A 22,414-nucleotide genomic window follows, 5' to 3' on the forward strand; every position below is an offset into this window, starting at 1 on the left:
ACTTTGTAGTCAGACAATATTAAACTAGCTGGATAATGGTTAGGCTCTGTTCCTGACTATGTGTAGCCTGCATGAGGGCGCACTAGTGAGGGTCTGGAAAACACCCTCAGTGACGGAGCCGCGCGTCGTGAGGAGAGAGAGAGGGGCGCAGATGGAGATGGAGGAGGATGTGATCAGAATGCTTATAAACTGGAACAATATGTGAAAGCATTTGAATATTTCTGGTATTTTCGTGCTCAGCGACTGTTTGTAAGCGTTTCGTTGTATGTTTTCGTAACTAAACATCGAAAGGCTTGAATAGTAGGCTAAGTAAGACGATTGTGTGCGATAGGATGCTCAAGCGAGAAACCGAATGGGTGGATTTCAACACGCGACTCCGCCGTATGTTGTAGAGAAAGATCTTGATATAGGTGGTGTGATCAAAAGAAGAGGGATTCTCTCTTGCATGGATATGTTTTGAGAGGTGTGGTGGCGGGATGAAGGCGGTGTTGACATCCAGACGGCAGCGGCTCTTCTATCGACTGTGTATATGTGCTGTCTGGCTCATCGTGGTCACCTGCTTTGCTCAAATTCTTCATGTAACAGGTGCGTTTATTTATTAACTCCGATGTATCGGATGCATTCAGTAGCTGATGATATATTCTTCGTTATAGCCTATTAGTTCCTACGATACATTATGTACCTTATACATTCATTCCTTATGGAAAAAAATCACTGTCTAACCATCATAACCATAGTTATTTTTTAAGTAGCTACAAATGTGCTTTAGTCTTACCACAATACAATTTATCCTTTTCAATTGTAGTGAAATTGATCAAAAAAGGTATCTGAAAATATGCCAAAAATATGGTTACTTTACTTTTACTGTGATAAAACTGGGGTTCATTTTCTCAAAGATTGAGTTTCGTGTTATATTAATTAATATAATATTAACGTGTTCTATGTACATTATGCAATATACAGTATAGGTTTACTATACTATACATTGTCGCACTTAAGTTAACATATTTTAATCATTATATATATGTAAAGCTATGTCGAAGGGATAGTTCACCCATAAATGAAAATTCTGTCATCATTTACTCATCCTCCTGTCATTTCAAACTTGCACGAGTTTCTTCTGCAGAACACAAAAGAAGACGTTATGAAGAATGCTGGTAACATAACAATGGCGCTACCCCTGGACTTGCACTGGTTTTGTAGAAGTCAATGGGTACTGCCATTGTTTGGTCACCAACATTCACATTTCGTGTTCTGCAGAAGAATGAACAGAAAAGGTTTTTAATGACTAGAGGAGTAAGGAAATGATGACAGCATTTTCATTTTTTGGGTGAACTACCCCTTTAATACAATCAAACCCCCCCCCCCCAAAAACACAGCTATTACTCTATTACTATAGTAAAACCATGTTAAATTTTCTTAAGGGATCAACTATAAGCATACATAACACTGGTGTTTATAATAAAATACAATGATTAGACCCTAAAGGAATGAAGAACCAGATGTCTCAGTCATCTGAAAGCGTTGAGTGATGTCAGAATCTTCATGCTGAAACCCAAAAAGCAGCACTGAGAGAGCAGCGGGGACTAAATAAAGCACAGGGGTGGCAGACCACAGCAGGCACATAATTACCTGTCTCTAAAGGGCATCACTGTGACAGTAGCCTCAGTCTGACATATTCCACCGTGACCTCCCTCAGCACGTCTACAGTATTGTTACCTGGACGTCACACCTGTGTCTCAGTTCTTCACTGTAAGTCATCATCACTCTGAAGGATTGAGATCAGCAGGGGTTTTGAAGTACCTTAGACATCACAGAAGATCGAGTTAATCAGCCCACTTTCCGTTTTTAGAGATGCCAACCTTTTAGTGAATTTTAGGTGCTTATCTAGAAGGCTATAAATGGCTTTTTATGACACTTAAATGAGAGAATGTGAAGTAATAAGGGCTGGGAACCATATGTCTACACTAAAACATAATGTCAGCAATAAGCTTTGATAGAGTTGACATTGTGCTGAAACATTTTGTTGAAAACACCAATAGAGATCGGGAATAACATACATGGCCTGCTTCTTTTGCGTCATTGTTCTCACCCGTTGCTTATATTTTGATCTGTACGCCGTGCCTTTAACTTCTTGCTTTGACTAAGCGAGTAATGAGTTCCTCTGGGAGTCTGAGTCTGAATGTTAAACAGCGTGCCTTTGGAGTCAACAGCTGAATGAACCAGTGTGAATTTTTTGTAACTTCAACCACCCTGTGACATCCGCAGAGCAAGTATTTTGCAGAAATTGCTAAAGATGTTTCAAAACCTAAAACGCCACGAATGGAGATCTGAAGTTTCTCTGTTAAAAATTGAGGCGATCAACAGCATTTCACTCCTTAATGTGTGCAAAATATTTGATAATGAATCGATAAAGCTTTTTCAAACTGTATATCTATCATTACGCTGTCATCATCCTAATAAGAGTGATTTTGTTGAAGATATTCTCCGAAGCCGTTTGCAGTTATATTTGGAACTGATTACTTTGCATATGCAAATGAGAACTATCTTTGTCATTCGGTTCTTGGGTAAACCACACCCACTCTAGGCTCACATCCAGTTCCACACTCATTAATCACTGCCTTTGGATCAGGTTTCCATGGGAACTTGAATGGTGGGGTGGAAGCATTCTGATTGCTTCAATCTTTTGCCTATTTTTAAATGGTCTGAATGTAGGTGTAATGGATATAAAGGGTGTTAGTGTAGATTCTCTTAAAACAATCAATTGTGATGCAAGTGGCTGTGGATAAAAGTGTGTGCATGTAAATCTTCATCTTGACCAGTGCAAAGGCTTTTATGCAAAGTTAAATGGTATTTATAAAAAATAAAGGATTGTTTTCTGCATTTTTACAGCCCATTCCAAAGAGGATTCGGACCTCATCTGGTCCCGGCGTAAATTAACCCAGCATGGCATAGAGGAGAACCAGACATCAAGCACACCTCGAGCTGGTGAGTACAAAATGCAGAAAGAAAATTTCTCCGTCCCAATCTCTCCGCCTGCCTCTATCACTTGTCTTCACATCTCACAATCTTTTTTCCCTGCCTGTTCGTTCTGTGAAATGATGCAGTCAGGTGCCCTCTTCATAGTCAGACCCCCTTTGAGGCTTGTGTTACTAAGCAACGGAATCCTAATTTCAGAACAGATGATGTCTGTTTTAAGCATTCAAAGTGTGATGCTTTTGAGGGACACATCATATGCACCTTTTTAATTAAACCACATCCATGTACTATTACTAACCACTTCATTTTTAAATGTTGCATATAATGCGGAGTGAATATTAATAATGACAGGAATGAAATAGCTCCAATAATATATTAATATTTGTGATGATGTGACTCTGTATAACATTCACACATCATATTTGACTTATTTGACAGGATGTGGTATTTGATGATATTTAAAAGTGTACATAAATTAAATTCAACTTTGTTGTTTTGGAATATCTGAAAACTGCTGACTAGACTGCAGATCTCCTTCATTGGAAAAATGTTATAATTGGATTCTCTGAGGCCACAAAAGTCATTACGCCCTTTTTATTATTTATAAATCCGTCTGATTTGTTAAATTCAATAAACGAGTCCTCTTTAAATTTAATCTGAAGGTAAACTGAGCAGCTGTTTGTTACATTTATGCAGTATGATAATTCATTTAGCAGCTCAGAATAATCAAAATCATTAAGCAAATCATTGGGCAAAATGGCATATAGTATAATAAATACTTTTGACATTATCAAATTGTACGCAAACTCCATACATTTTTAAACATATTACTGTCATAAAAATCAAGAACTGTTATTATTCTTTGCATTTAAAGGAACATTATGTCCTTTACGTCCTCTAGTCAGCTGGCCTCTTTAAGACGGTCAGAGTAAGAGAAATATTAATACTAATTGCATCTCAAGGAGCAGAAGTATTTCAGGTCCTCTGATTTAACCAAACTGAATTACTCTTCTTGGCCTCTCTGCACTTTAACAGATTACCTTAAAGGCCGGTCAATTCAATTGCCACTTAGTTACCAAATACAAAAGCCTCTTCACAACCCTAATTTAAATGGGCCACATTTTATCATTAAAGCTACATCAATGAAGTGTAAAAGCACAACCTAAAATAGATTAGTGCTTCTGTAGACCTATTTTTGCCTTGTGTATTTTTTTACCCACTTAAAAATATTAATGTGTGTGTAACCGTTATAGTTTATTCAGTCATGTCAGTCTGAATGCTCTTAAGTACACCAAATAACAGTTTGATTTCAACATTAAAGCTTATGATCCATCACTTGAATACAATGTGTAAATGCATTTTCAAAGTGATTTTTAAGAGAAATGAGACACTGATGAGTTACTGTTATCTGTATCGGAGCAGAACTGTGAGGCTCGTTTCATATACTGTAGTGTATGAATATGGGTTTCTGTACAGTTCAGATGTTTTTAGCTTTTCCCATTGCATAATTTCTGCTTGTGTTCTCTATCGTTCCAACCCTGGTTTCTATGCTAAATAAATCCAGCTATCCATGAATTTCCTCAAGACATCTTCACTAAGACACAGAGGAGGCATGGAGCAATTCTACTGCATATGTTTTGTGTGAGTATGGACGTGATATATATTGACATATTACACAAAGATTGACATACATAGCAGAACTAAATATGATACTTCAATAAATTTGTCTGCTGTTGCTCAGATTTTTTATAGTAAAAGTTGCCCCTGTAAAAATAAGAGTTGAGTCAACTTAAAAAAATAAGGCAACCTATCACAAGCATGTTTTTTAGTTAACTCAAGAAATAGAGACTACAGTCATTAGTTGTCACAACTTAGTCAAGTTTACCTGATGAACAACTGAACAAAATATTTTTGTTGGCTGAACAGAAATAGAGAATATAGTACGGTTATTTAAAAATAAACAAATGTATTTGTCTTTTTCTACAATTGTACTTGTTTTCGGCCTCAAATAGCCCAAAATTATGATCAAACGAGTGCGAAAAGTTTGTGTTGAGTACATTTATACCGATTTTGGTGTTGTGTCATGCACTTAAAAATTTAACACACAAACCTCAACCATGGTAACAATCAAAAACCCTCATATATTAAAAAAACTCTAAACACAACAGATAACTAACAGTAGGAAACACAGAATTGAACAAGCTGTAATGCATCTTGGGATATTTCAAACTCTTGCAATATTGTTTGTTCAGAATACACTGTTTTATAATTTGGGCAAACTTAATGAGGCATTTTGGATAAAAACTTGAGAATCTATGTCCAGTCAACAAAATAATCTTTGTTAAAAAACATTTTAATTTTGTTTATTATATGCAAAACAATCATTTGACTCCTTTAACTTAAAATTCTATGTTCAAGTTACTTATTTATCTTTGTAGGGAGAACATTTTGCAAGTTGGATTTTTTACAGTCATTTCTATCTGTTCTTGTGACCACAGGCAGTTTACATGTTCTATGCTCTTGCTATTGTCTGTGACGTCTACTTTGTACCTTCTCTGGAAAGAATCTGTGAGGTGAGATACTTCAGTCTTTGTCAGGAATTAACGTTAGTGTACTTTCAGGCCATATTCAGAGCTAATGTTTGTATTTTCAGAACTTGCAACTTAGTGAAGATGTTGCAGGTGCCACCTTCATGGCAGCAGGCAGCTCCGCCCCTGAGCTTTTCACATCTTTGATTGGTAAGTATTGATGATGTCCAACAATGTGTTTTGATTGAACGCTGTAAAAAAGTAGTCAGTAACGTGTTCTCTTTATTAAAGGTGTATTCATCACCAAGGGAGATCTTGGGGTGGGAACTATTGTGGGATCAGCTGTCTTCAACATTCTGGTCATTATCGGTGTGTGTGGCATATTTTCTGGACAGGTAATATTCCTACCGCTATAATCGAGACAGCTCAGGGAAACATTTCCAAGGATCCCCTTATGATTATAACAATTATAAGCATATGCTTACTTACCAAAGTTTATACTATTTGATGCCATTGACCTACTTGTATTGTATTGAATTGTATTTAATCGTATAAAAACCATGTGTGCTTTCAAACAGAAGGTTATTGTTCAAATTGTATCTAGACTTGAAATTAAAAAGGATAATTCTAATTGTTTTCCACAGAGGTGAACTATTTATTATAAATGATATATCCGTGCACATCATCTCTTCGCTTCTGGTCACGAGATATGGCATGAGGGCGGGGCTGCAATGACTGACAGATTGCAAACTAGTGTTCAAATCTTTCACTTTTTATCGATCTAATGAAATCAATTGATTTGAGGTCTGAGTAAAGAGAGGATTTTTCTGTCATGGAGTGAGAGTGCATCTTTACAGATTGTTGATGTGATATGTCATAATAAAATAAGATAGTTCCCATGTGTAAGAATGCACCCTTTAATAAAAAAAATCTAATTTATAGCACATTTTTGTACACCCTTTGGCTATGGATTACAGATCATCAGGGACCTCAGATCCCATTTTTGTCAACCCCTGCTCAAGCTCCCCATGTTGAGTTTAATAAAAATACATAATATATAATAATCTCATATTTATTTCCTTGTTCCTGTTTCACAGACAATCTCTCTGACATGGTGGCCGCTCTTCCGGGACTCTTCATACTATATCCTGTCTGTGTTGGCTTTGATTCTGGTAAGACCATGGTCAAACTACAGGGCACTATTTTTGTTATATCTTTTGAAGGGATCATTTGACGCGGCTAAAACGAATATTATTGTTTGCTTTAGATGTAATACAATGTGTATACACGATTTAAGGTTAAAAAGCGCTGTATTTTCCACATATCGTGCATGTTTGTATCTCCTCTTTGCTCCGCCTCTCTGAAACGCGCTGATATTTTACAAAGCATATCGCTCTGAAAAGCGAGGTGTGCTATGATTTGCCAGTACACTAGTGCATAGTGATTGGTTGAATACTGCACGGAAATGTAACGCCTCTTACCATATTTGGAGCATCAGGTTCCAAAGCAATTGTAATGACAGGTACGCCCACTTTACTTACGTATACATTTAAGCGGTCTTAGTCAAATCGTGTTTTGAACTGACGTAGATTCGCCGGAGTGTGGTTACACGAGACGTTTCTGGCAAGTCTCGCTTCTAGATAAAATACATCTTTTGTTCCGACACTTACATTTTTGTATTTTTACGTGTCTAATGCATGCATTGGCAACTTATAACACACCAAAGACAAAGAAAACATGATTTGTGTAAAATATACAGCAAATTATTGTTAAAGCGCAATGTATGGATGGTTTCAAAGTGACAACATAAAGAAACTACGCATGCACTTTAACTTTCGGTACACATTTACAAATAATAGATTATTTCTGATAACAAGCAAAAGAAGCCGAGAAGAACCGTTAGATGGTTCTATATTATTAGACACTATATTATTATTAGACACTAGCCAAACACAGACCTGAAGTGGGCTGAAGTCCTGGTGCACGTGTCCGATAAAACAGTATATATTGCACCACTGCAAGCAAATGCCGATTTCTGTGAACAAAGCTCAATTTTCTCTGAATAGTCGGATTAAATCGAGTAAAACTGGCTTGTGTGGTTGGACAAAGTAGTTTTGACTAAAAACGCAGTGCAAAAATCAGGTGCTACTGTTTTGTGAATTCACTATTTGTTTTGAAATAGCATAATTTTTTCCTGTCTGTATTTTGCAATTGTAATCACATCTATATAAAGAAATGTTCTATATTGACATGTATTGTGTTTTTGATTTTTTAGATCATATATGATGAAAAAGTAATCTGGTAAGTATTGCAGAGACTCTTAAGGGTAAATACACGTAAGGATTAAACTGCTAATACACAGTGAGTTTTCGATCGTATGATTTAACATCATCACTTTTACAGGTGGGAGACGATACTCCTCATATCAATGTATGGAGTTTATATCCTGATCATGAAGTGAGTATTTTCAATGCGACCAGAGGTTACAGAAAGGTTTTCTTTCTCAGGTAACATCTGTGTGTGTGTGTGAAGGTTTAACAGTCAGATCTGGGGCTGGGTGGAGCGGAGGTTTGGCATACCAGGACAGCCATGTTTGGTGAGCAGTCTGCGCAGAGACGTGTCTGTAGGAGAGGCAAGCCCACACTGCGACACCTCCATGATCCTCTTGAAGAAAGGTATGCGGGCGTGGGTGCAGGGTGGGGCCGCGTGGAGCGCGCCGTGCGGTTTGCCATTGCCTCACAAAGTATCACGGTTCTCTTAGATCAGAATACAGGTGGCCAGGACTCCCCGGTGGTGATGGTGGATGAGCTGATGAGTCTACACCCTCACCAGTTCTCTTTCTCAGAGGCAAGCCTTCGTGTCATGATCACGCCCCACTTCTCCCCCCGCACTCGCCTCAGCATGGCAGGACGCATGCTCATCACTGAGGTACCGGCTGGATGCTCGCAAGCTTTGTGCACGTGGCTGAATGGGACAGTCATAGCGGCTAAATTTCTTGTTAAAGGAACCAAAGAAACATTCTATTGATCTTCTTGTAATCTTAATTATGTTTTAGAGAAATCATTTAAATATTAAAATCATTTTAATTATGGCTTTTTTTCTTATGGGTTCTCCAAATAATTCTCCAACAGGTAGGACGGTGACTGATTCAGTCCGCAGATGTCATTTTCTATATACTGTAAAATGAGTAAAATTGTCTTTCACATTGTCTTGCTTGTTTTGGCAGATGCTTTATTTCATATAAAATTATTCACATGACCTGCTTGTTGGCTCGATGCGGATCTTGCATGTCGATATTGAGACACGCTGACCAGCTGCTCTGTTTCACACAGATTTTTGCTGTATTTTCAGCAAGCTTGATTCTCATCCCCTGTAACTAAATCTCATTCATTTAATGGGCTTTACATTAAATCTCATTTTCTCCATCCCTGCTCAGTTTCCGACTATACAGCACTCACAACTGTACGTCTTCTACAGAGACAGAGGCTGATTCGAAACAGGAGCCCTGGAGACAGCAGTGGCAGTGGAGCAGGGGACACTTCTGGCCAAGATGGCTTGCAAACGGAAGGGGTTCCTTGGGGTCTGGAGAACGGAGGGACCATTGAGAGTGAAACGCAGCCTCTGGAGGAACTCAGTCCGAAGGGTCCGGGAGGGGAACTAGAGAGGATAGGGAACATGGAGGACACACAACCGAAAGATGATGAGGAAGAGGAGGATGAAGACGCAGATGAAGAACAGCACTTTAGGCCTTTTACAATTCCAGGTGGGTGGACATTAGAGGTGCGGAAATTGATTCATTGATGCATCGGGGTTCTTTGTAAGAGGTTTCTGGAGTGACCCACACAAATTTAAAATGTGCATTTTAAATGAGTCATTAATAATTCATTAATTCAGGAGAAAACATGAGTGCCATGCGGTCTGGAATGGAACAGACTGTATATAAAAGTATCTGCAAAAGCCTTCAGATAAGCCTTCGGATAGGTTTTAACAGGAAATCATCATGAAGAAATGATTTAATATAAAATCAAACTCTAAACATAGTTTTTTTATAATTAAAGGCATTGGTAGGCAATTCTGTACAGAAACATGTATATAAATATATATAAATATTTATATCTATTAGGCTGTCAACATTAACATTTTAAAGCATGCAATACATATTTTTCTGATTAACACGTTAAAATATCTATAGTTATATTTCATGCTTGAATAAACAAATTTGCACAAGATTGGACCAGAAAGCCTGTTTTGGCTAGCATTTTCGTAAGTACAGATTTTAACATGTTAAATAAAATCCTAAATGAATGCAAAGAGTTGTGAAAATGGGAGAGGCGTCAGATCTGCGTATGAGCGGTAGCTCTTCTTTATCCACCTGTTGATTGGCCAAGAGATAAACCGCATCATCACACCAGCGCTGGGCCTGAAAGTCAAATAGCATTCTTAAACCTGCTGCTGTGACTCCTGTCATTAATGTTAATCATAGAACCAAAGAAAAGAGGAATTCAATGTGTTTTGTAGCTTTAATTCTGTATTTAATTTAGATTTATTATTAAAGACTGTACAGCGTTTGAGAACTTATTTCAATTTCTGTATATTTCCTAGCTGTTGGACATGATAGCTCTCAAAATATAGCTTGGATATAATTACTGTCTAGCAATGTGACAAAGTTGAGATTTGCTCATCTTTATGCAAATGCTGAGCGACTTTCAGGAGCGACTACCAAAAGGAGTAAAGCAGCAAAACTCACGTCATCCGTCTCTCGTCAGTTACTGCTGGGTTTCTTTATAAATGTTACTAGAGCAACCAAAGCTAGGAACGGCGTCTAACCATAGATATAATTTGCTCCGCTGCTGCAATACGTCAATGGCTCCACCAAATTAGTGAGGGCAACAGTGCACTAAAAGCCCACTGAACTCAATGGCAGAGCTGCGGTTTTTCAGCATTAAAAACACAATCACGTTTACATTTCTTAACATATTTCAGTACAACTTTAAGCCTACTTTAAAATGAATGGTTGTCATAAGGAAAAGTGAAATCCACTATTTGTGCCTGTTATTCGTGAGAATCCACTAGATGGCACCATGTTCAGTGATAAGTTATAGGTGGTGTTTACATTAGCCAGTAGTCATACAAACCGGCGTTTTAAAAAACATAAACAATCTTCGTTTATACTGCGTTTACACTACACTATTGATGCATGTCACATCACAATCTGTAGCGAGGAAGGCGGGACAGGAGCCGTGGGGCGGGGCCGGTGGCATGAGTGACGGTGGAAATTACCTGTGCGCGCACTGGTCCGGCATCTCCCGCGGAGGAATTCGGGGGCATAAAAGGAAGGAAAGAGGCAGGAACCGGCGAACATTCAAACCCCTTTAATAAAAATAAACAAACAATAACACAAAAGTAAAAGACCGACAGCCACCTCACGGTCGACTGCCGGCCACAAGAACATAAATATAAACTTAACACATGTCCGGGCCCGGTCCTCTCTAGCCGGCAGTCTTGTCGATTCGTCCTTTTATGCCCCCGAACTCCTCCGTGGGAGATGCGGGACCGGTGCGCGCACAGGTGATTTCCACTATCACTCACATCACCGGCTCCCGTCCCGCCTTCCTCGCTACACCATCTTTAACTGGAGCCAAAACGTTTCTGAACTCCACGTGAATAGAACAGTATTGAAATTAGTTGAGAAATGAAAACGATGTTGTGTTTTTATCCGGAAAACTGCAGCTCCACCATTCACTCGTATGTATCGTATGCACTCACCAATATGCGGAAAATGAGGCTTCTAATTAATATATATAGATGTCTGTGCCTTCTATCGACCTCTTAGCATGAGACTAATGGCAAACAGCGACACAACCGTTGGGGGTCTGACCAAAAAGTTAGCCACTTCGAATTCACTCACCCTTCCTTTAACATTAATTTTGAAAGATAAATGTGCACAAAAATGGTCCACAGAAATAAGAAGCTTCCTTATTGACAATGACAGTTTAAATGTATTTTACAGAAAAAGGCAGTACACTTCTAATATTGCATTGAGTGCACTTACTCGAGCCAATTGGCAGGTCAGAGCAGACATATAATAGGATTCCCACCCATAGTGGATACATTTATACATGTTACCAAACCAATATTCAGAATGGCTTTCATCACAATTTGAGTTTATTGGTTCATGGTTTATTTTTTTGTCCACATCTTGATTACAAAATTTAGCCCCGTAAGGGCCATAATCCATTAGTCTGAGAGCCATTTCTAGATAATGGGGACATGCATTTTCTATTCATGCCCTACAGTGATTACACTGAAGTGATGAGAGCTCTCCAATCGTTCAGGGCCGATGCAGACGGCAATTAAACTAACTTTATCTCTTCAGAGCAACCGAATGACTTACTGATAATGGCATATCTGAGAAGCTATAAAGAGAAATATTGATAAAACCTTTGAAAGACAGGAAATAATGACATAAAGAGTATTTTGTACCTGGAAAGCATTAGCATGTTAGTGCTTTGGCTGGTGTGAGCCAAGATCTAGCTTCTTGCTCAATTGCAGAATTATGGTCCTCATGAACGGCCTTTTACTTTAAGTGCCATTTGTATTTATGTAAAGCTGCTTTTGTCCTTTAGGTGGCGGTAAAGATCCTAGAAAGATTTGGGGTAGTGACATACAGTACTTTTGTCCACAGAGGGGCGCTGGGAACAAGGGAAGTGGTTGTTTTCATGGCCCTTGGGATGTCTGCTGTACTACACTGTGCCCAACTGCATTTTACCTCGCTGGGAGCGCTGGTTCATGGTTACGTTTGTGGGCTCCACACTCTGGATTGCCATCTTCTCCTACCTCATGGTGTGGATGGTAAGTTCATCCCAGTCAATGCTCATGACAAAACTCCTCATTGACACAGTACCACTGTGAAAACACCTTAAGGAATTATTATTGTAAGGCTCATTTTGCAGTTGCACAATCTTTAACATTTGTTCTTTGTTGCAGGTCACCATTATCAGTTTCACTTTGGACATTCCAGATGTTATCATGGGTATTACATTTTTAGCAGCAGGCACCAGTGTTCCAGACTGCATGGCTAGTCTGATAGTAGCTCGGCAAGGTGCTAAAACAATTCACCTTTTGAATTTCAAATGATCAGATTTGTATGTTTGTAAAGTTTTCTCGATTGGTCAAATGTGTCTGGTTGTTCAGGAATGGGAGACATGGCAGTGTCCAACTCTATCGGAAGCAACATCTTTGACATTCTGTTGGGTCTTGGTTTCCCATGGGCTTTGCGAACGTTAGTGGTTGATTATGGATCAATTGTAAGTTATTAATTTTGTATTATTCTTTTTATTATTATAATTGTATCATTTTTAAAGTATCTTTAGACGATTTTGCATAAAGACTCCTATTTCTATGTTTTAAATTGGTTATATAAAAATGTGTAATACTTTAATTTGTGTTAAGGTGCTGCTCAGATGACATGTGTTCAGATAACACATGTCTAAACATTCAGATTTCCGTTGCGTTCTGTCTCATGTATTTGTCACAGGTCTTTATTAACAGTAGGGGGCTGGTATACTCAGTGATTCTACTGCTTGCTTCTGTTTTTCTCACCGTAAGTTCAGTATTTTAAATGTGAGAATTTTATCCTCCATTTTTGGCTCATGTTGTAACATGAATAAACAAAAAGTAAGATGATCTCTTGATCTGTTTATGTCTGTCCAAACCTGTATATCTGTGCAGGTACTGAGCGTACACCTCAATCACTGGAGGCTGGATCGGAGGTTAGGCCTCTGGCTTATGTTCCTGTATTCCATCTTCCTGCTCTGCTCCATCTGCTTTGAGAAACTATAGATTTCACTATTCATATTGTAGTGTGGCTCTGGACCCAAATATCCATATTTGTTCTCCCCAGTCACTGCATTATTACTAGCAGTTATTTTAGCTTGAGGGCAGGCTTGTGAACGTTACTATCTGTTCTAAGTTTTCAGCCAATCATCTGAGGCCAAACTCAAGGAGACTATTGCTAAATGTACCTCTGAAACATTTCTACTTAACATATACAAAAATCTATTTCAAGGTTTATTTAAGGTGCATTAAATGTTTACAGCACACAGGACGCGTTCTGCGTCACATTTTGCATATTTCTATTCTGAAATCTATCAAGCATGTTATAAACAAAGAAATGATTGCAAAAAATTGAAAAGAGTTTAAGAAGAGTTCTATTAACTCTTGTAACAGTCTAAACACATGTAATTTTTGCATTATTTGCCCTATTTATTTTTGTCGTCCGGTCTGTAAAAATAGTGCTCTAGGATTTTTTGAGTGTATTTAAGATGAATTCTTGTGTTTTTCCTTAAAAAATAAAATATTGGTATTTTGAAGAAGAATTGTTGTAGTATTATGGATTATCCAAAAAAATCCCTTGTATTTGGTAGCTACAGTATTTACATACCAAACATACATAGTTTTATATAAAGTGCCACTTTTAGAGTTGTGTAATTCACAGTTTGACATGTAATATTAGATCATTTTGTGCACCCCCTCATGTTCTTGGCAATGCAGGAATATTGAATTCCATCATTCAACAATTTATTGTACACTGGCATTTTATAATTTATTTAATATAAGTTCCACAATAGGAATGAATGACACCTACTGTACTAGCAGAACAAACACCTTGACTGTTTTTTGCACCGAATTGGGCTCTCGTGATATCAGATTTGCACTCCATATTGTTACCAAAATAATTTGCTATAGCGATATTATCACAATATATAGTCAAATTTTTTTTTTTTTAAGAAATAAGCGATGCTATTAGTCAAATTCAGCTTTAATTTTATTCATTTCATGATTTTTCTCTTTAATGAATCACACTTAAAATACGAGTAGCTATAGATAGGCTGAGAGAGTTTGGAACCATTGTGGCTCTTAATACAAAAAAATCACGATATTACAATATGTGTAGAATTAAAACAGTAACAATAATTGTTATTGGCAGTACTGGTATATTGTGACAGCCCTATAGCACCAAATGAAACAAAATCGATTGGAATCTAATTGGATTTAAATTGTTGTTATTAATATTATTATTATTTTATTAAATAAATGGAAGGAAAATCCTACATTGTATTTTGTGGGATAGGTAATGATACATGTTTTGAAACTGAAATATTATTGGGTAATTTTAGGCCAGAAATACAGCAGTGTTTTAATTGTTGTAAAGTTATATTTACAGTTATATTAATGATTCAAATGCTCTCGTTTTGCTGTGTATTTAATTTTTTTCTTACAGATAGTCCAAATTCTTATGGATTTGCAGTATTACTCATATAATCAAATCCAACCCCTTTCATTTTTCCCCTCCAGACATGTAATTTTACTTTTTAAATGATTTAAATGTTAAAACGACATAATTTATGATGAGAAATATGCGTTGATTAAATTGTTGTAAGAAATAAATAGTAAATGTGTGGGTGAACTGAATGTTTCAGTTTTCTGTTTACTTTAGAACTCATGTTGAAGCAACTCAATGAATCATTATTAGCTCACCATTTGTTAAACTTCTGTCTTTATTCATAAAGATATTTGTATGTTGTCAAGTGCAATAAAACAAGGTCTGTGCAATATCCTTCTGTCATCTGTATAGTCACTTAATTGCTCTTTTTTATCTCTACTGAATGTTTAAACCTTTTGGAAAAACATTTGGGGAGAGTCTTGTTATTCTCTCGTCATTCTTTATAGGCAACACACTAATAACATTCTTACATTTGTGCCTGTTAATACATCAGGTTTGACCACACCACATGACAACCCATAGCTCTTTTTTTGGCATTTAACATAAATCCTTCTACACAGTGTAAAGAACATTCTATGAAAATATAACCTTGATTCAATTTGCTCAGTGATGAAATTTCAAGGATTAAAACGATTGGTCATTTGATGCTTCTAATCTTATAATCAGATAAGACTTAATCCTGGACTTCCGACAGCATCACATACATCAATGCATCTGAATATCATCTCTCTACTAAGTTTAAAGTCCAGAGCATACGGCCTTGTCATGTTAAATGCACACTTTTTAAGATTTAAAGACTAAAGTACTGTAATTTTGACATTAAGAACTGTGTAACGGAGTAGTCTATAAAAAAACATTGAATTTCATCCATCTGTGTACGTCTATTCACTCGCAAACCAGCCAAATCGTGCTCTTCTCAAAAGTGCACAAAAAGTTAAATTTGTTTTCTGTCTCCCTTTTTGTTGGACACAATGTTTCATCAAAGCAGTTGGAAGATGAGAGATGTTCATGAGATCTAATACTTCCACCTGCAATTTCAGAAACCCACAGATGCCATAATCCATCACACGGCATCACTTTATTTTTTTGGCGTCAAACCTTTTTTGTATTATACACCTTTCACTTTGAAAAATAGGAAGAGGGAAACCAATGGCAACGTCCCAGGTTGCACGTCATATAGTACGTAAGAAGTCTTCTTAACCATTCATGGGCTCCTTTGAATGTCTAGGCTTGAATGTCAGTATCTGCAAAACTGATCTAAAAAATGACCCTTGTAATGCAGTTTGCCTGTCCATCCAACAGAGGAACCCAGTACATTTGTTACTCTTGCACATCAAGAATTAACTTCCAAATAAACGAAACAATGAAACATCAAGTCTACATTCATATATATATATATATTTAAAAAAGAAATACTTAGGTCAAATTAAGTGTGCAGCATGAGGTATGTGACAAAGAATCTGAGCTTGTGGATTTGTCACTGATGGGTAGTGAAGAGTAAACATTTGTTGGGCCTCTCTGTGCAAGCAGAGATAGGCTCGTAGTGAATTGACAGCACACCCTTAATTGTGTCTATGACGAGAGTACCATCACGTCAAAACCATTAACACTGGGATGGGGTGACATGAGAAGTATTGATCCCTTCAGGATAGATGGCCCGAGAACATATAAAAATGAAGATCCTGGCCGGGGACGAGGAGTAAAGACTTGAGTCACCAGAGAACCTGTCAGCATGTTGTCACTGGCACTGCTCTACATTTTGGCTGTGGTTTGTTCCGCACGGAGAACTCACGCATTGCCTCTGTACTCCGACGGCGCACTGCCGGAACAGGAAGGTAAGCATTGTGCTTGTTAGGATTAATGTAATGTGGAACTGATGTGAAGACACAATGACTTATACAATTATAAGACATTGAGTTGATGTTAAAGAGGTGGGAATGATTTGCTATTGACACTGAGTCTCTGTGATCTATTCACAGAATCATATTATGACCATTTTATTTGCAGATTTGATTCAGAAACTGGTTGCAGAGGTTGAAGATGGTCAGAGTAATGACTTAACAGATCAAAGAGACATCAAAAACTTTTTTCATCGAGGTACAGACTCTTGAGCTTAGAAGTGTGTTAGATAACATTCACAATGCAAATTATTTTCCTTTTGCAAATATTTCATTTTTTCACAGGTGCAAAAGAAACCTTGCAGCGGGAGAAAACGAGTAGCATGGTAAGATATCACGCTTTGTGATTTTGGTTTTACCTATTTTCTTAGAATTAAAAGCCAGATTTTGATTCAGTGTTCTGTTTTTAGGTGGATGATTTAAAGACAGTTGTCTTGAAACTAGCAGCAGCTGATAATCTGCGTTCTCAAGGCTTTCTACGATCCGAGCAAAACCTGCCCAAAAACAATAAGAGAGGTGAGCATGTCCGTTTTCTAAAATTAAAACAGAGTTTCTCCTAAATTGTCAAATTTATCTCACATTTGTTTACTTGACAGACAATTTTATCCAGAGGAATTTGTGTATTAAAAAATGCATTTTACAATCTAACACATATTGTAAGCACTAGGAACACCCGTAACAATTACGGTTTAAAGAACATAGATGAAGTCCTGGGCTTAAAATCCTTTTTGAATACGATTCTCAACAATTGAGTGTCTTATTATTTTTGAAAGGACTTATAGATGTGACATAAAATGTAAGTAAGGCAATGCATCTGATTTTATCCATATGAAGAATTTGAGTCACTAAAGGTTATTTTTATTCCTTTCCTTTCTCAGCCTGCTTCTGGAAGTACTGCGTAACAAACTAGGAGTTTATTCCCATAGATGAGGAAAGGATCACTCCACTGTAGTCTTTCTGTACAAACATCTGAAATATATGCTTTTGTTCCCCCTTAAAATATCTATGAAGCTACCCTTTGACATTGTGTATATTGTTTTATAAACATGAAGTAAACTGGAATGTATTTTTTATCTTAAATGAAAATGGTCTAGAAATGTAACTGTAAAATAAATATAGTCTGTGTATAACAGACCAGCTGTAAGATTTGCGTACTTCATTGTGTCCATATGCTAATGTCCGAACATGAATGAACCCATCTTCCATCTCTGCTTTATGCAAAACATTCACACAAAAAAGAGAGAAATGACGGCACTATATTCATTTTATTTGAAGTAAATTCTGATAGAAAGCAGTTTAATCTTTTACTTAAACAATCATAATGTCTACATTAATCAGTGGTGATCTTCATATCTGTATCACAATATAACCCTTCATATGAAACAACCATTACTGTGAATGAATATCTTACTGTGTAACTCATCTACGCTTACTGATCACTGTTTATATTGACTACACTTCTATTATTTTAAGAGTAAGCTCATTCTAGATGATCAAACACATTTAGATATCCCTATACAGATAACCGAATATACTCTAAAAATACATATTTACATTATGCACAAAAATGTGAGCAATTAAAAGCACAAAGAGGTGATACAGACTGTTGATAAAATAACCCAGAAACCTATCAAAATCAAATCTTAAACTAACAGTAGCAGTCAATCAAAAGTAGTCCTTCTGGTTCTGGAAGGCAGGCATCAGTAAAATGTTGAGCTGTAAGTGGTTTTTATTTGTCCTTTTTTTATCTTTCCATTACTGTCATTTACAAGTTCGCAAATTGATATAAACCTCTCCGTGAACAAACTATTTACACTATTTAAATATTTTTCTGCATGGCCTCCTCCAAGCCCCATAGGATAAACTTAAGGAAGAGGAAGTTCACTTTCTCTTGACCACACTCAGATAGGTTTTCTCGATTTCAATGTCAGCTGGGCTTGTCTGGCTGAACTCTTCTCTCTCATATGCATTCTGCAGGTAACGCCACACTCCAGTAAACTGAACAGGAATGTCAAAACTGCAGTACTTCTTAGATGCAACCTACAACATCAAAGACAGTAGATTTCATAAATGCATAAATTATATAAAAGTGGAGTGAAGGGTAAAAATCATAATTAGAATTTTAAAATAGGCCACACCCTGGAGAATGTTGAATTGGAATTGGAATATCATGGGTAACTTGACAAGTTTAGAAACAAGTTTGAAAACAATAAAAAAACACATTATAATATTTATTATAATAAATATTGACCACAAAAAGGATAGTGTTGATGTGATTATAATAATTTAAATAAATTAAATTATGTCTTTAAACATTTTAATATTTCAATGGCATTATGATTGCTGTTTGCCATTTCAGTGCGAAATCAATTTAACATCCAGAACTAAATAAAAGTGCATTTACACACATATTTGTGCATATTTGTGTTTTAAATAATACACAACTCTATAAAAAATAGATGTACCTTATAGATTTGACTCACCTTAATGACATGAAGCTTTGGTAACAGATTACAGTCTGCCAGTGTCAAGCGGTTTCCATCGAGATACTTTCTTCTAGACACAGAGAGGTTCTGATCCAGCTCATCCTGAAGAGGTGTGTTCAGATAATCATCCAATCTCTTAAACTCTCTCAGTAAGGCTTTTTCATGGACTGAGAAATCAAATTGAAAAAAAAAAAATACATAAAGTAAATATGATTACTGTTATTTACAATATCACTTTATGTCATTAAATGAATATTATTAGTTCTATTGTGAAACTACAGTGGGTCTTTGTGTTGACAGTGAAACTCACAAGTATTATTTGGGCTGTTTTTGATGAACGAAGAGAACTTAGCAAAAATGTCAGCACCAACATCAAATGACTCTTTGTAGACGGGGCTGAGATGAGGATAGCTGTTAAAAGATAAAAAGTAATAAATAAATGAGTATTTTTTGCAAATAATCACAAATCAAGACAGATATCCATCAATATGCACTAAATAACCTTGACATCTGTAAAACATTAAAATGTAAAATATGGACAACACAGACATTCTAAAATATATCAAAAATAAAGTGTGTTAAAATCACACTTCTGGATTAATATGGATGATTTCACACAGCATTAGCAAAATATTTCAGTGTGTCAGACACTAATGAGACAAATGTGGTCATGTGACTCATGGCAGAACAATAAAATAATTGTGTAACATGTTCCTTTGAAATACAGTTTAGATAAAGTGATGTTTGTTATGGCATTATACAAGCTTATAGAAAGTACACGTGTATAGTACCGGGGTGGGGCGAGGGTGGTCTCCAGGAACTCTTCAATCTTAATAAAGTCAGTCTTCAGTGTGCCATTAAACAGAAGGAAAGGAGGGTTGGTACCTGGAGCTAAATCCTTCAGCTCATCTGGCTTCCTAAACAACACAGGGTGGAACAGAACAGAGGGAGTGTTAACCACAGGGTGCGGACATGGTCAATATGAAGTCATGTATTGTACATGACATCTCTTAATGAGACCTCCAGTGATAAATGGTTCTTCAAAACTGTATCAATCTGGTTTAGTAAAGCACACGGATGTGGGAGTGCCGGTTTGTTTAAAGCGTTAATGTTTTTTGCATTGGCAACCGTTTCAAATAAAGTAGTTTTACTTCCTTCCAAAGAATTAGATGGGATCAGTGCAATGGGAATGATTATCACGTATGCACTTTTGTGTGGACCACTCCCAGTATTATTAAATGTGGTCTTGTCCTGCCCCAGAATTCCACAGGTTTTAAAAGTTGTCCGTGAAATTCCTTTCCATCCCAGCCTTATTGTAAAATTATATTATAGTATAAATACTTCAATTATGCAAAGTTAAGGTGACACTTACTTCCTCATGTCAACAGTGGTTACTGTGAACTTAACTCCTTTTAACCAAAGAACCATGAAGAGTCTCTGACAGAAGGGACAGTTTCCCACGTTCTCTCCGTCGTGGCCCGCCTGGAGGTAAATACGTTTTACCATGGTCAGCATAACAGTTAAGTCACATGTTCGGAAATACATATAAACACACAGAGGATCTCTTTCAAGTCTACTACAATAATGTTGATGGAACGTTTTATTTTTAACTAACTGTGTCACTCCCTTCAAAAAAGAAAAGGTCATAAATAGATTGTTGGGTGTGGGTGTGGGGGGGGCAATTCAAGAGCTTAATCCAAAAAGAGGAAAAGCTGGAATTGTCTTGAACAGGGAGATAGCAGATCGAAACAATGCTTTTGAAGATCTTTTAAAAAATCACAAACAGCTCATAAATAACCTTTACAGTAACCGGTGACCACCTTTTTTAAACTAGATCTTCAGAAAAAGAACGATGCTAAGGTAGTAAATATGACTAATATATCCACACTAGTATCATTGAACGTAAATATTATGACATGGACTGCAAAAAAAGGGGGAATGCATACGTATATGTATTCCCAGCGGGCACATGAACTGATAGAAAAAGGACATCTTGATTCAATTGTATGTTTTTCAATAAAAATCAATGAAAGTAATGTCAATGTGAAATACTGGCTGGTATGCGTGACGATGGGTGTCATTTTGTATGTGTGCATGTGTATTGATAAGACGGCCCTGGCCCTGTGTGTTTACTGTGATAAAGAACAGCGTAAAAGGGACACAGTTACACATCAACCATACTATCCAGTCTTTAATGCTGAATGAGTTGACTTTGACACCCATCCAGCCTCCAAATCGTCGTTCCATTAAAAGTACAGTCCACCCAAAAATGAAAATTCTGTCATCATTCACTCAAGTTCAAGTTCAAATCTGTATACTTCTTTGTTATGATGAACACAGTGGAAGATATTTGAATGAATGCCTGTTACCAAATGTCTTATGTTTGGGCGAACTGTCCCTTTAACAGAGCTCTCTTCACCAAACAGAAGCACTTATAGAGTAAATCTTCCTTCAGTGTCTTTGTGGAGTGCAGTTTCCCATACAAATGTAGTCACGCTCTACATGGCTGACTTTGTAAAAGTATATGCCATGAAACTACTTTAAAAGGTTAAAAAAAGAGACAAAAAATAATTTCTCCGAATTTATTCATTATAATAAACTTGACATCTAAACATCTGACCTTCTCAAACTTTTAAAGTAGAACAACTAACCTTAATGAAGAGCTCAATGCTTGGCTCTTTATCTGAATCTTGCCTGAGTGCCATGATTCCAATAAGAACTAAAGATCTCCTTAAATTTTATCCAGAAAGGCAGGAAGATTCCCCAAAGCAGAGCAGAGATGTATACGTCTGTGATGTGTGTACACTTTCCCTGATGAAAGTTAGTTACACCCCTGATGTCTGCCTCAGGCAACAGACTTTAAAAGTGAGTGAGTGAGTGAAAGAGGGAGGCTCCAGAGGATGGGCGTGTCCCTCAACTATATAAATGTTCTGCCAAGCTGTGACGAATGCTCAAAATAGCCTTTCATTTAAACCAACACTTACGTCCACTCAGGAGAAATGTCATAGTTTTATCGCAGACGTGAAACGGGTGCCACATTCCATTTATGTGTTGTGTACATTTTTACACAGGAATATTCCAGAGTCTGACCTCTCACTAACATGTATTGTGTTGCATTTTACAGCAGACGTAATAGTTGTGCAATTTACAATAACTAAATGATCTATGAGATTCTGTTTAACTCCACTACCCCTTAAAACAGCCACAAAAAATGTATCTGCCCAGGGGGTATGAAAA

At 36.9% G+C, this 22,414-nt stretch overlaps 3 protein-coding genes across 4 annotated transcripts; 2 read left to right on the forward strand and 1 right to left on the reverse strand.

Annotated features, from left to right (window-relative positions):
* The first annotated feature begins 130 nt into the window (after positions 1 to 130).
* slc24a6a (solute carrier family 24 member 6a) lies at positions 131 to 15,122 on the forward strand. 2 transcript variants are annotated; one of them, XM_056770304.1, is made up of 17 exons: positions 131 to 585; positions 2,893 to 2,988; positions 4,544 to 4,620; positions 5,478 to 5,552; positions 5,633 to 5,717; positions 5,799 to 5,902; positions 6,605 to 6,679; positions 7,783 to 7,808; positions 7,911 to 7,964; positions 8,040 to 8,182; positions 8,269 to 8,435; positions 8,985 to 9,270; positions 12,193 to 12,359; positions 12,495 to 12,609; positions 12,702 to 12,814; positions 13,045 to 13,110; positions 13,239 to 15,122. In XM_056770304.1, exons 1-17 carry the CDS (start codon positions 477 to 479, stop codon positions 13,347 to 13,349), a joined length of 1,869 nt encoding a protein of 622 aa, XP_056626282.1. In that variant the 5' UTR covers positions 131 to 476; the 3' UTR covers positions 13,350 to 15,122. The 2 variants fall into 2 exon arrangements, with proteins under 2 accessions (XP_056626282.1, XP_056626283.1); XM_056770305.1 differs by having other exon boundaries at positions 8,269 to 8,354.
* A 1,403-nt stretch (positions 15,123 to 16,525) lies between these two features.
* urp1 (urotensin-related peptide 1) lies at positions 16,526 to 17,701 on the forward strand. Its single transcript, XM_056770376.1, has 5 exons — positions 16,526 to 16,628; positions 16,801 to 16,890; positions 16,977 to 17,017; positions 17,102 to 17,207; positions 17,570 to 17,701. Exons 1-5 carry the CDS (start codon positions 16,526 to 16,528, stop codon positions 17,599 to 17,601), a joined length of 372 nt encoding a protein of 123 aa, XP_056626354.1. The 3' UTR covers positions 17,602 to 17,701.
* A 236-nt stretch (positions 17,702 to 17,937) lies between these two features.
* clic2 (chloride intracellular channel 2) lies at positions 17,938 to 22,016 on the reverse strand. Its single transcript, XM_056770441.1, has 6 exons — positions 21,829 to 22,016; positions 20,550 to 20,659; positions 19,969 to 20,094; positions 19,488 to 19,588; positions 19,175 to 19,344; positions 17,938 to 18,731 (listed from the first exon to the last, which is right to left on the reverse strand). The coding sequence occupies exons 1-6, from the start codon at positions 21,880 to 21,882 to the stop codon at positions 18,573 to 18,575; spliced, it is 720 nt and encodes a 239-aa protein (XP_056626419.1). The 5' UTR covers positions 21,883 to 22,016; the 3' UTR covers positions 17,938 to 18,572.
* Between the last annotated feature and the right edge of the window lie 398 nt (positions 22,017 to 22,414).

This window comes from Triplophysa dalaica, chromosome 16 (assembly GCF_015846415.1).
Source record: "Triplophysa dalaica isolate WHDGS20190420 chromosome 16, ASM1584641v1, whole genome shotgun sequence".
Lineage (NCBI taxonomy): Eukaryota > Metazoa > Chordata > Actinopteri > Cypriniformes > Nemacheilidae > Triplophysa > Triplophysa dalaica.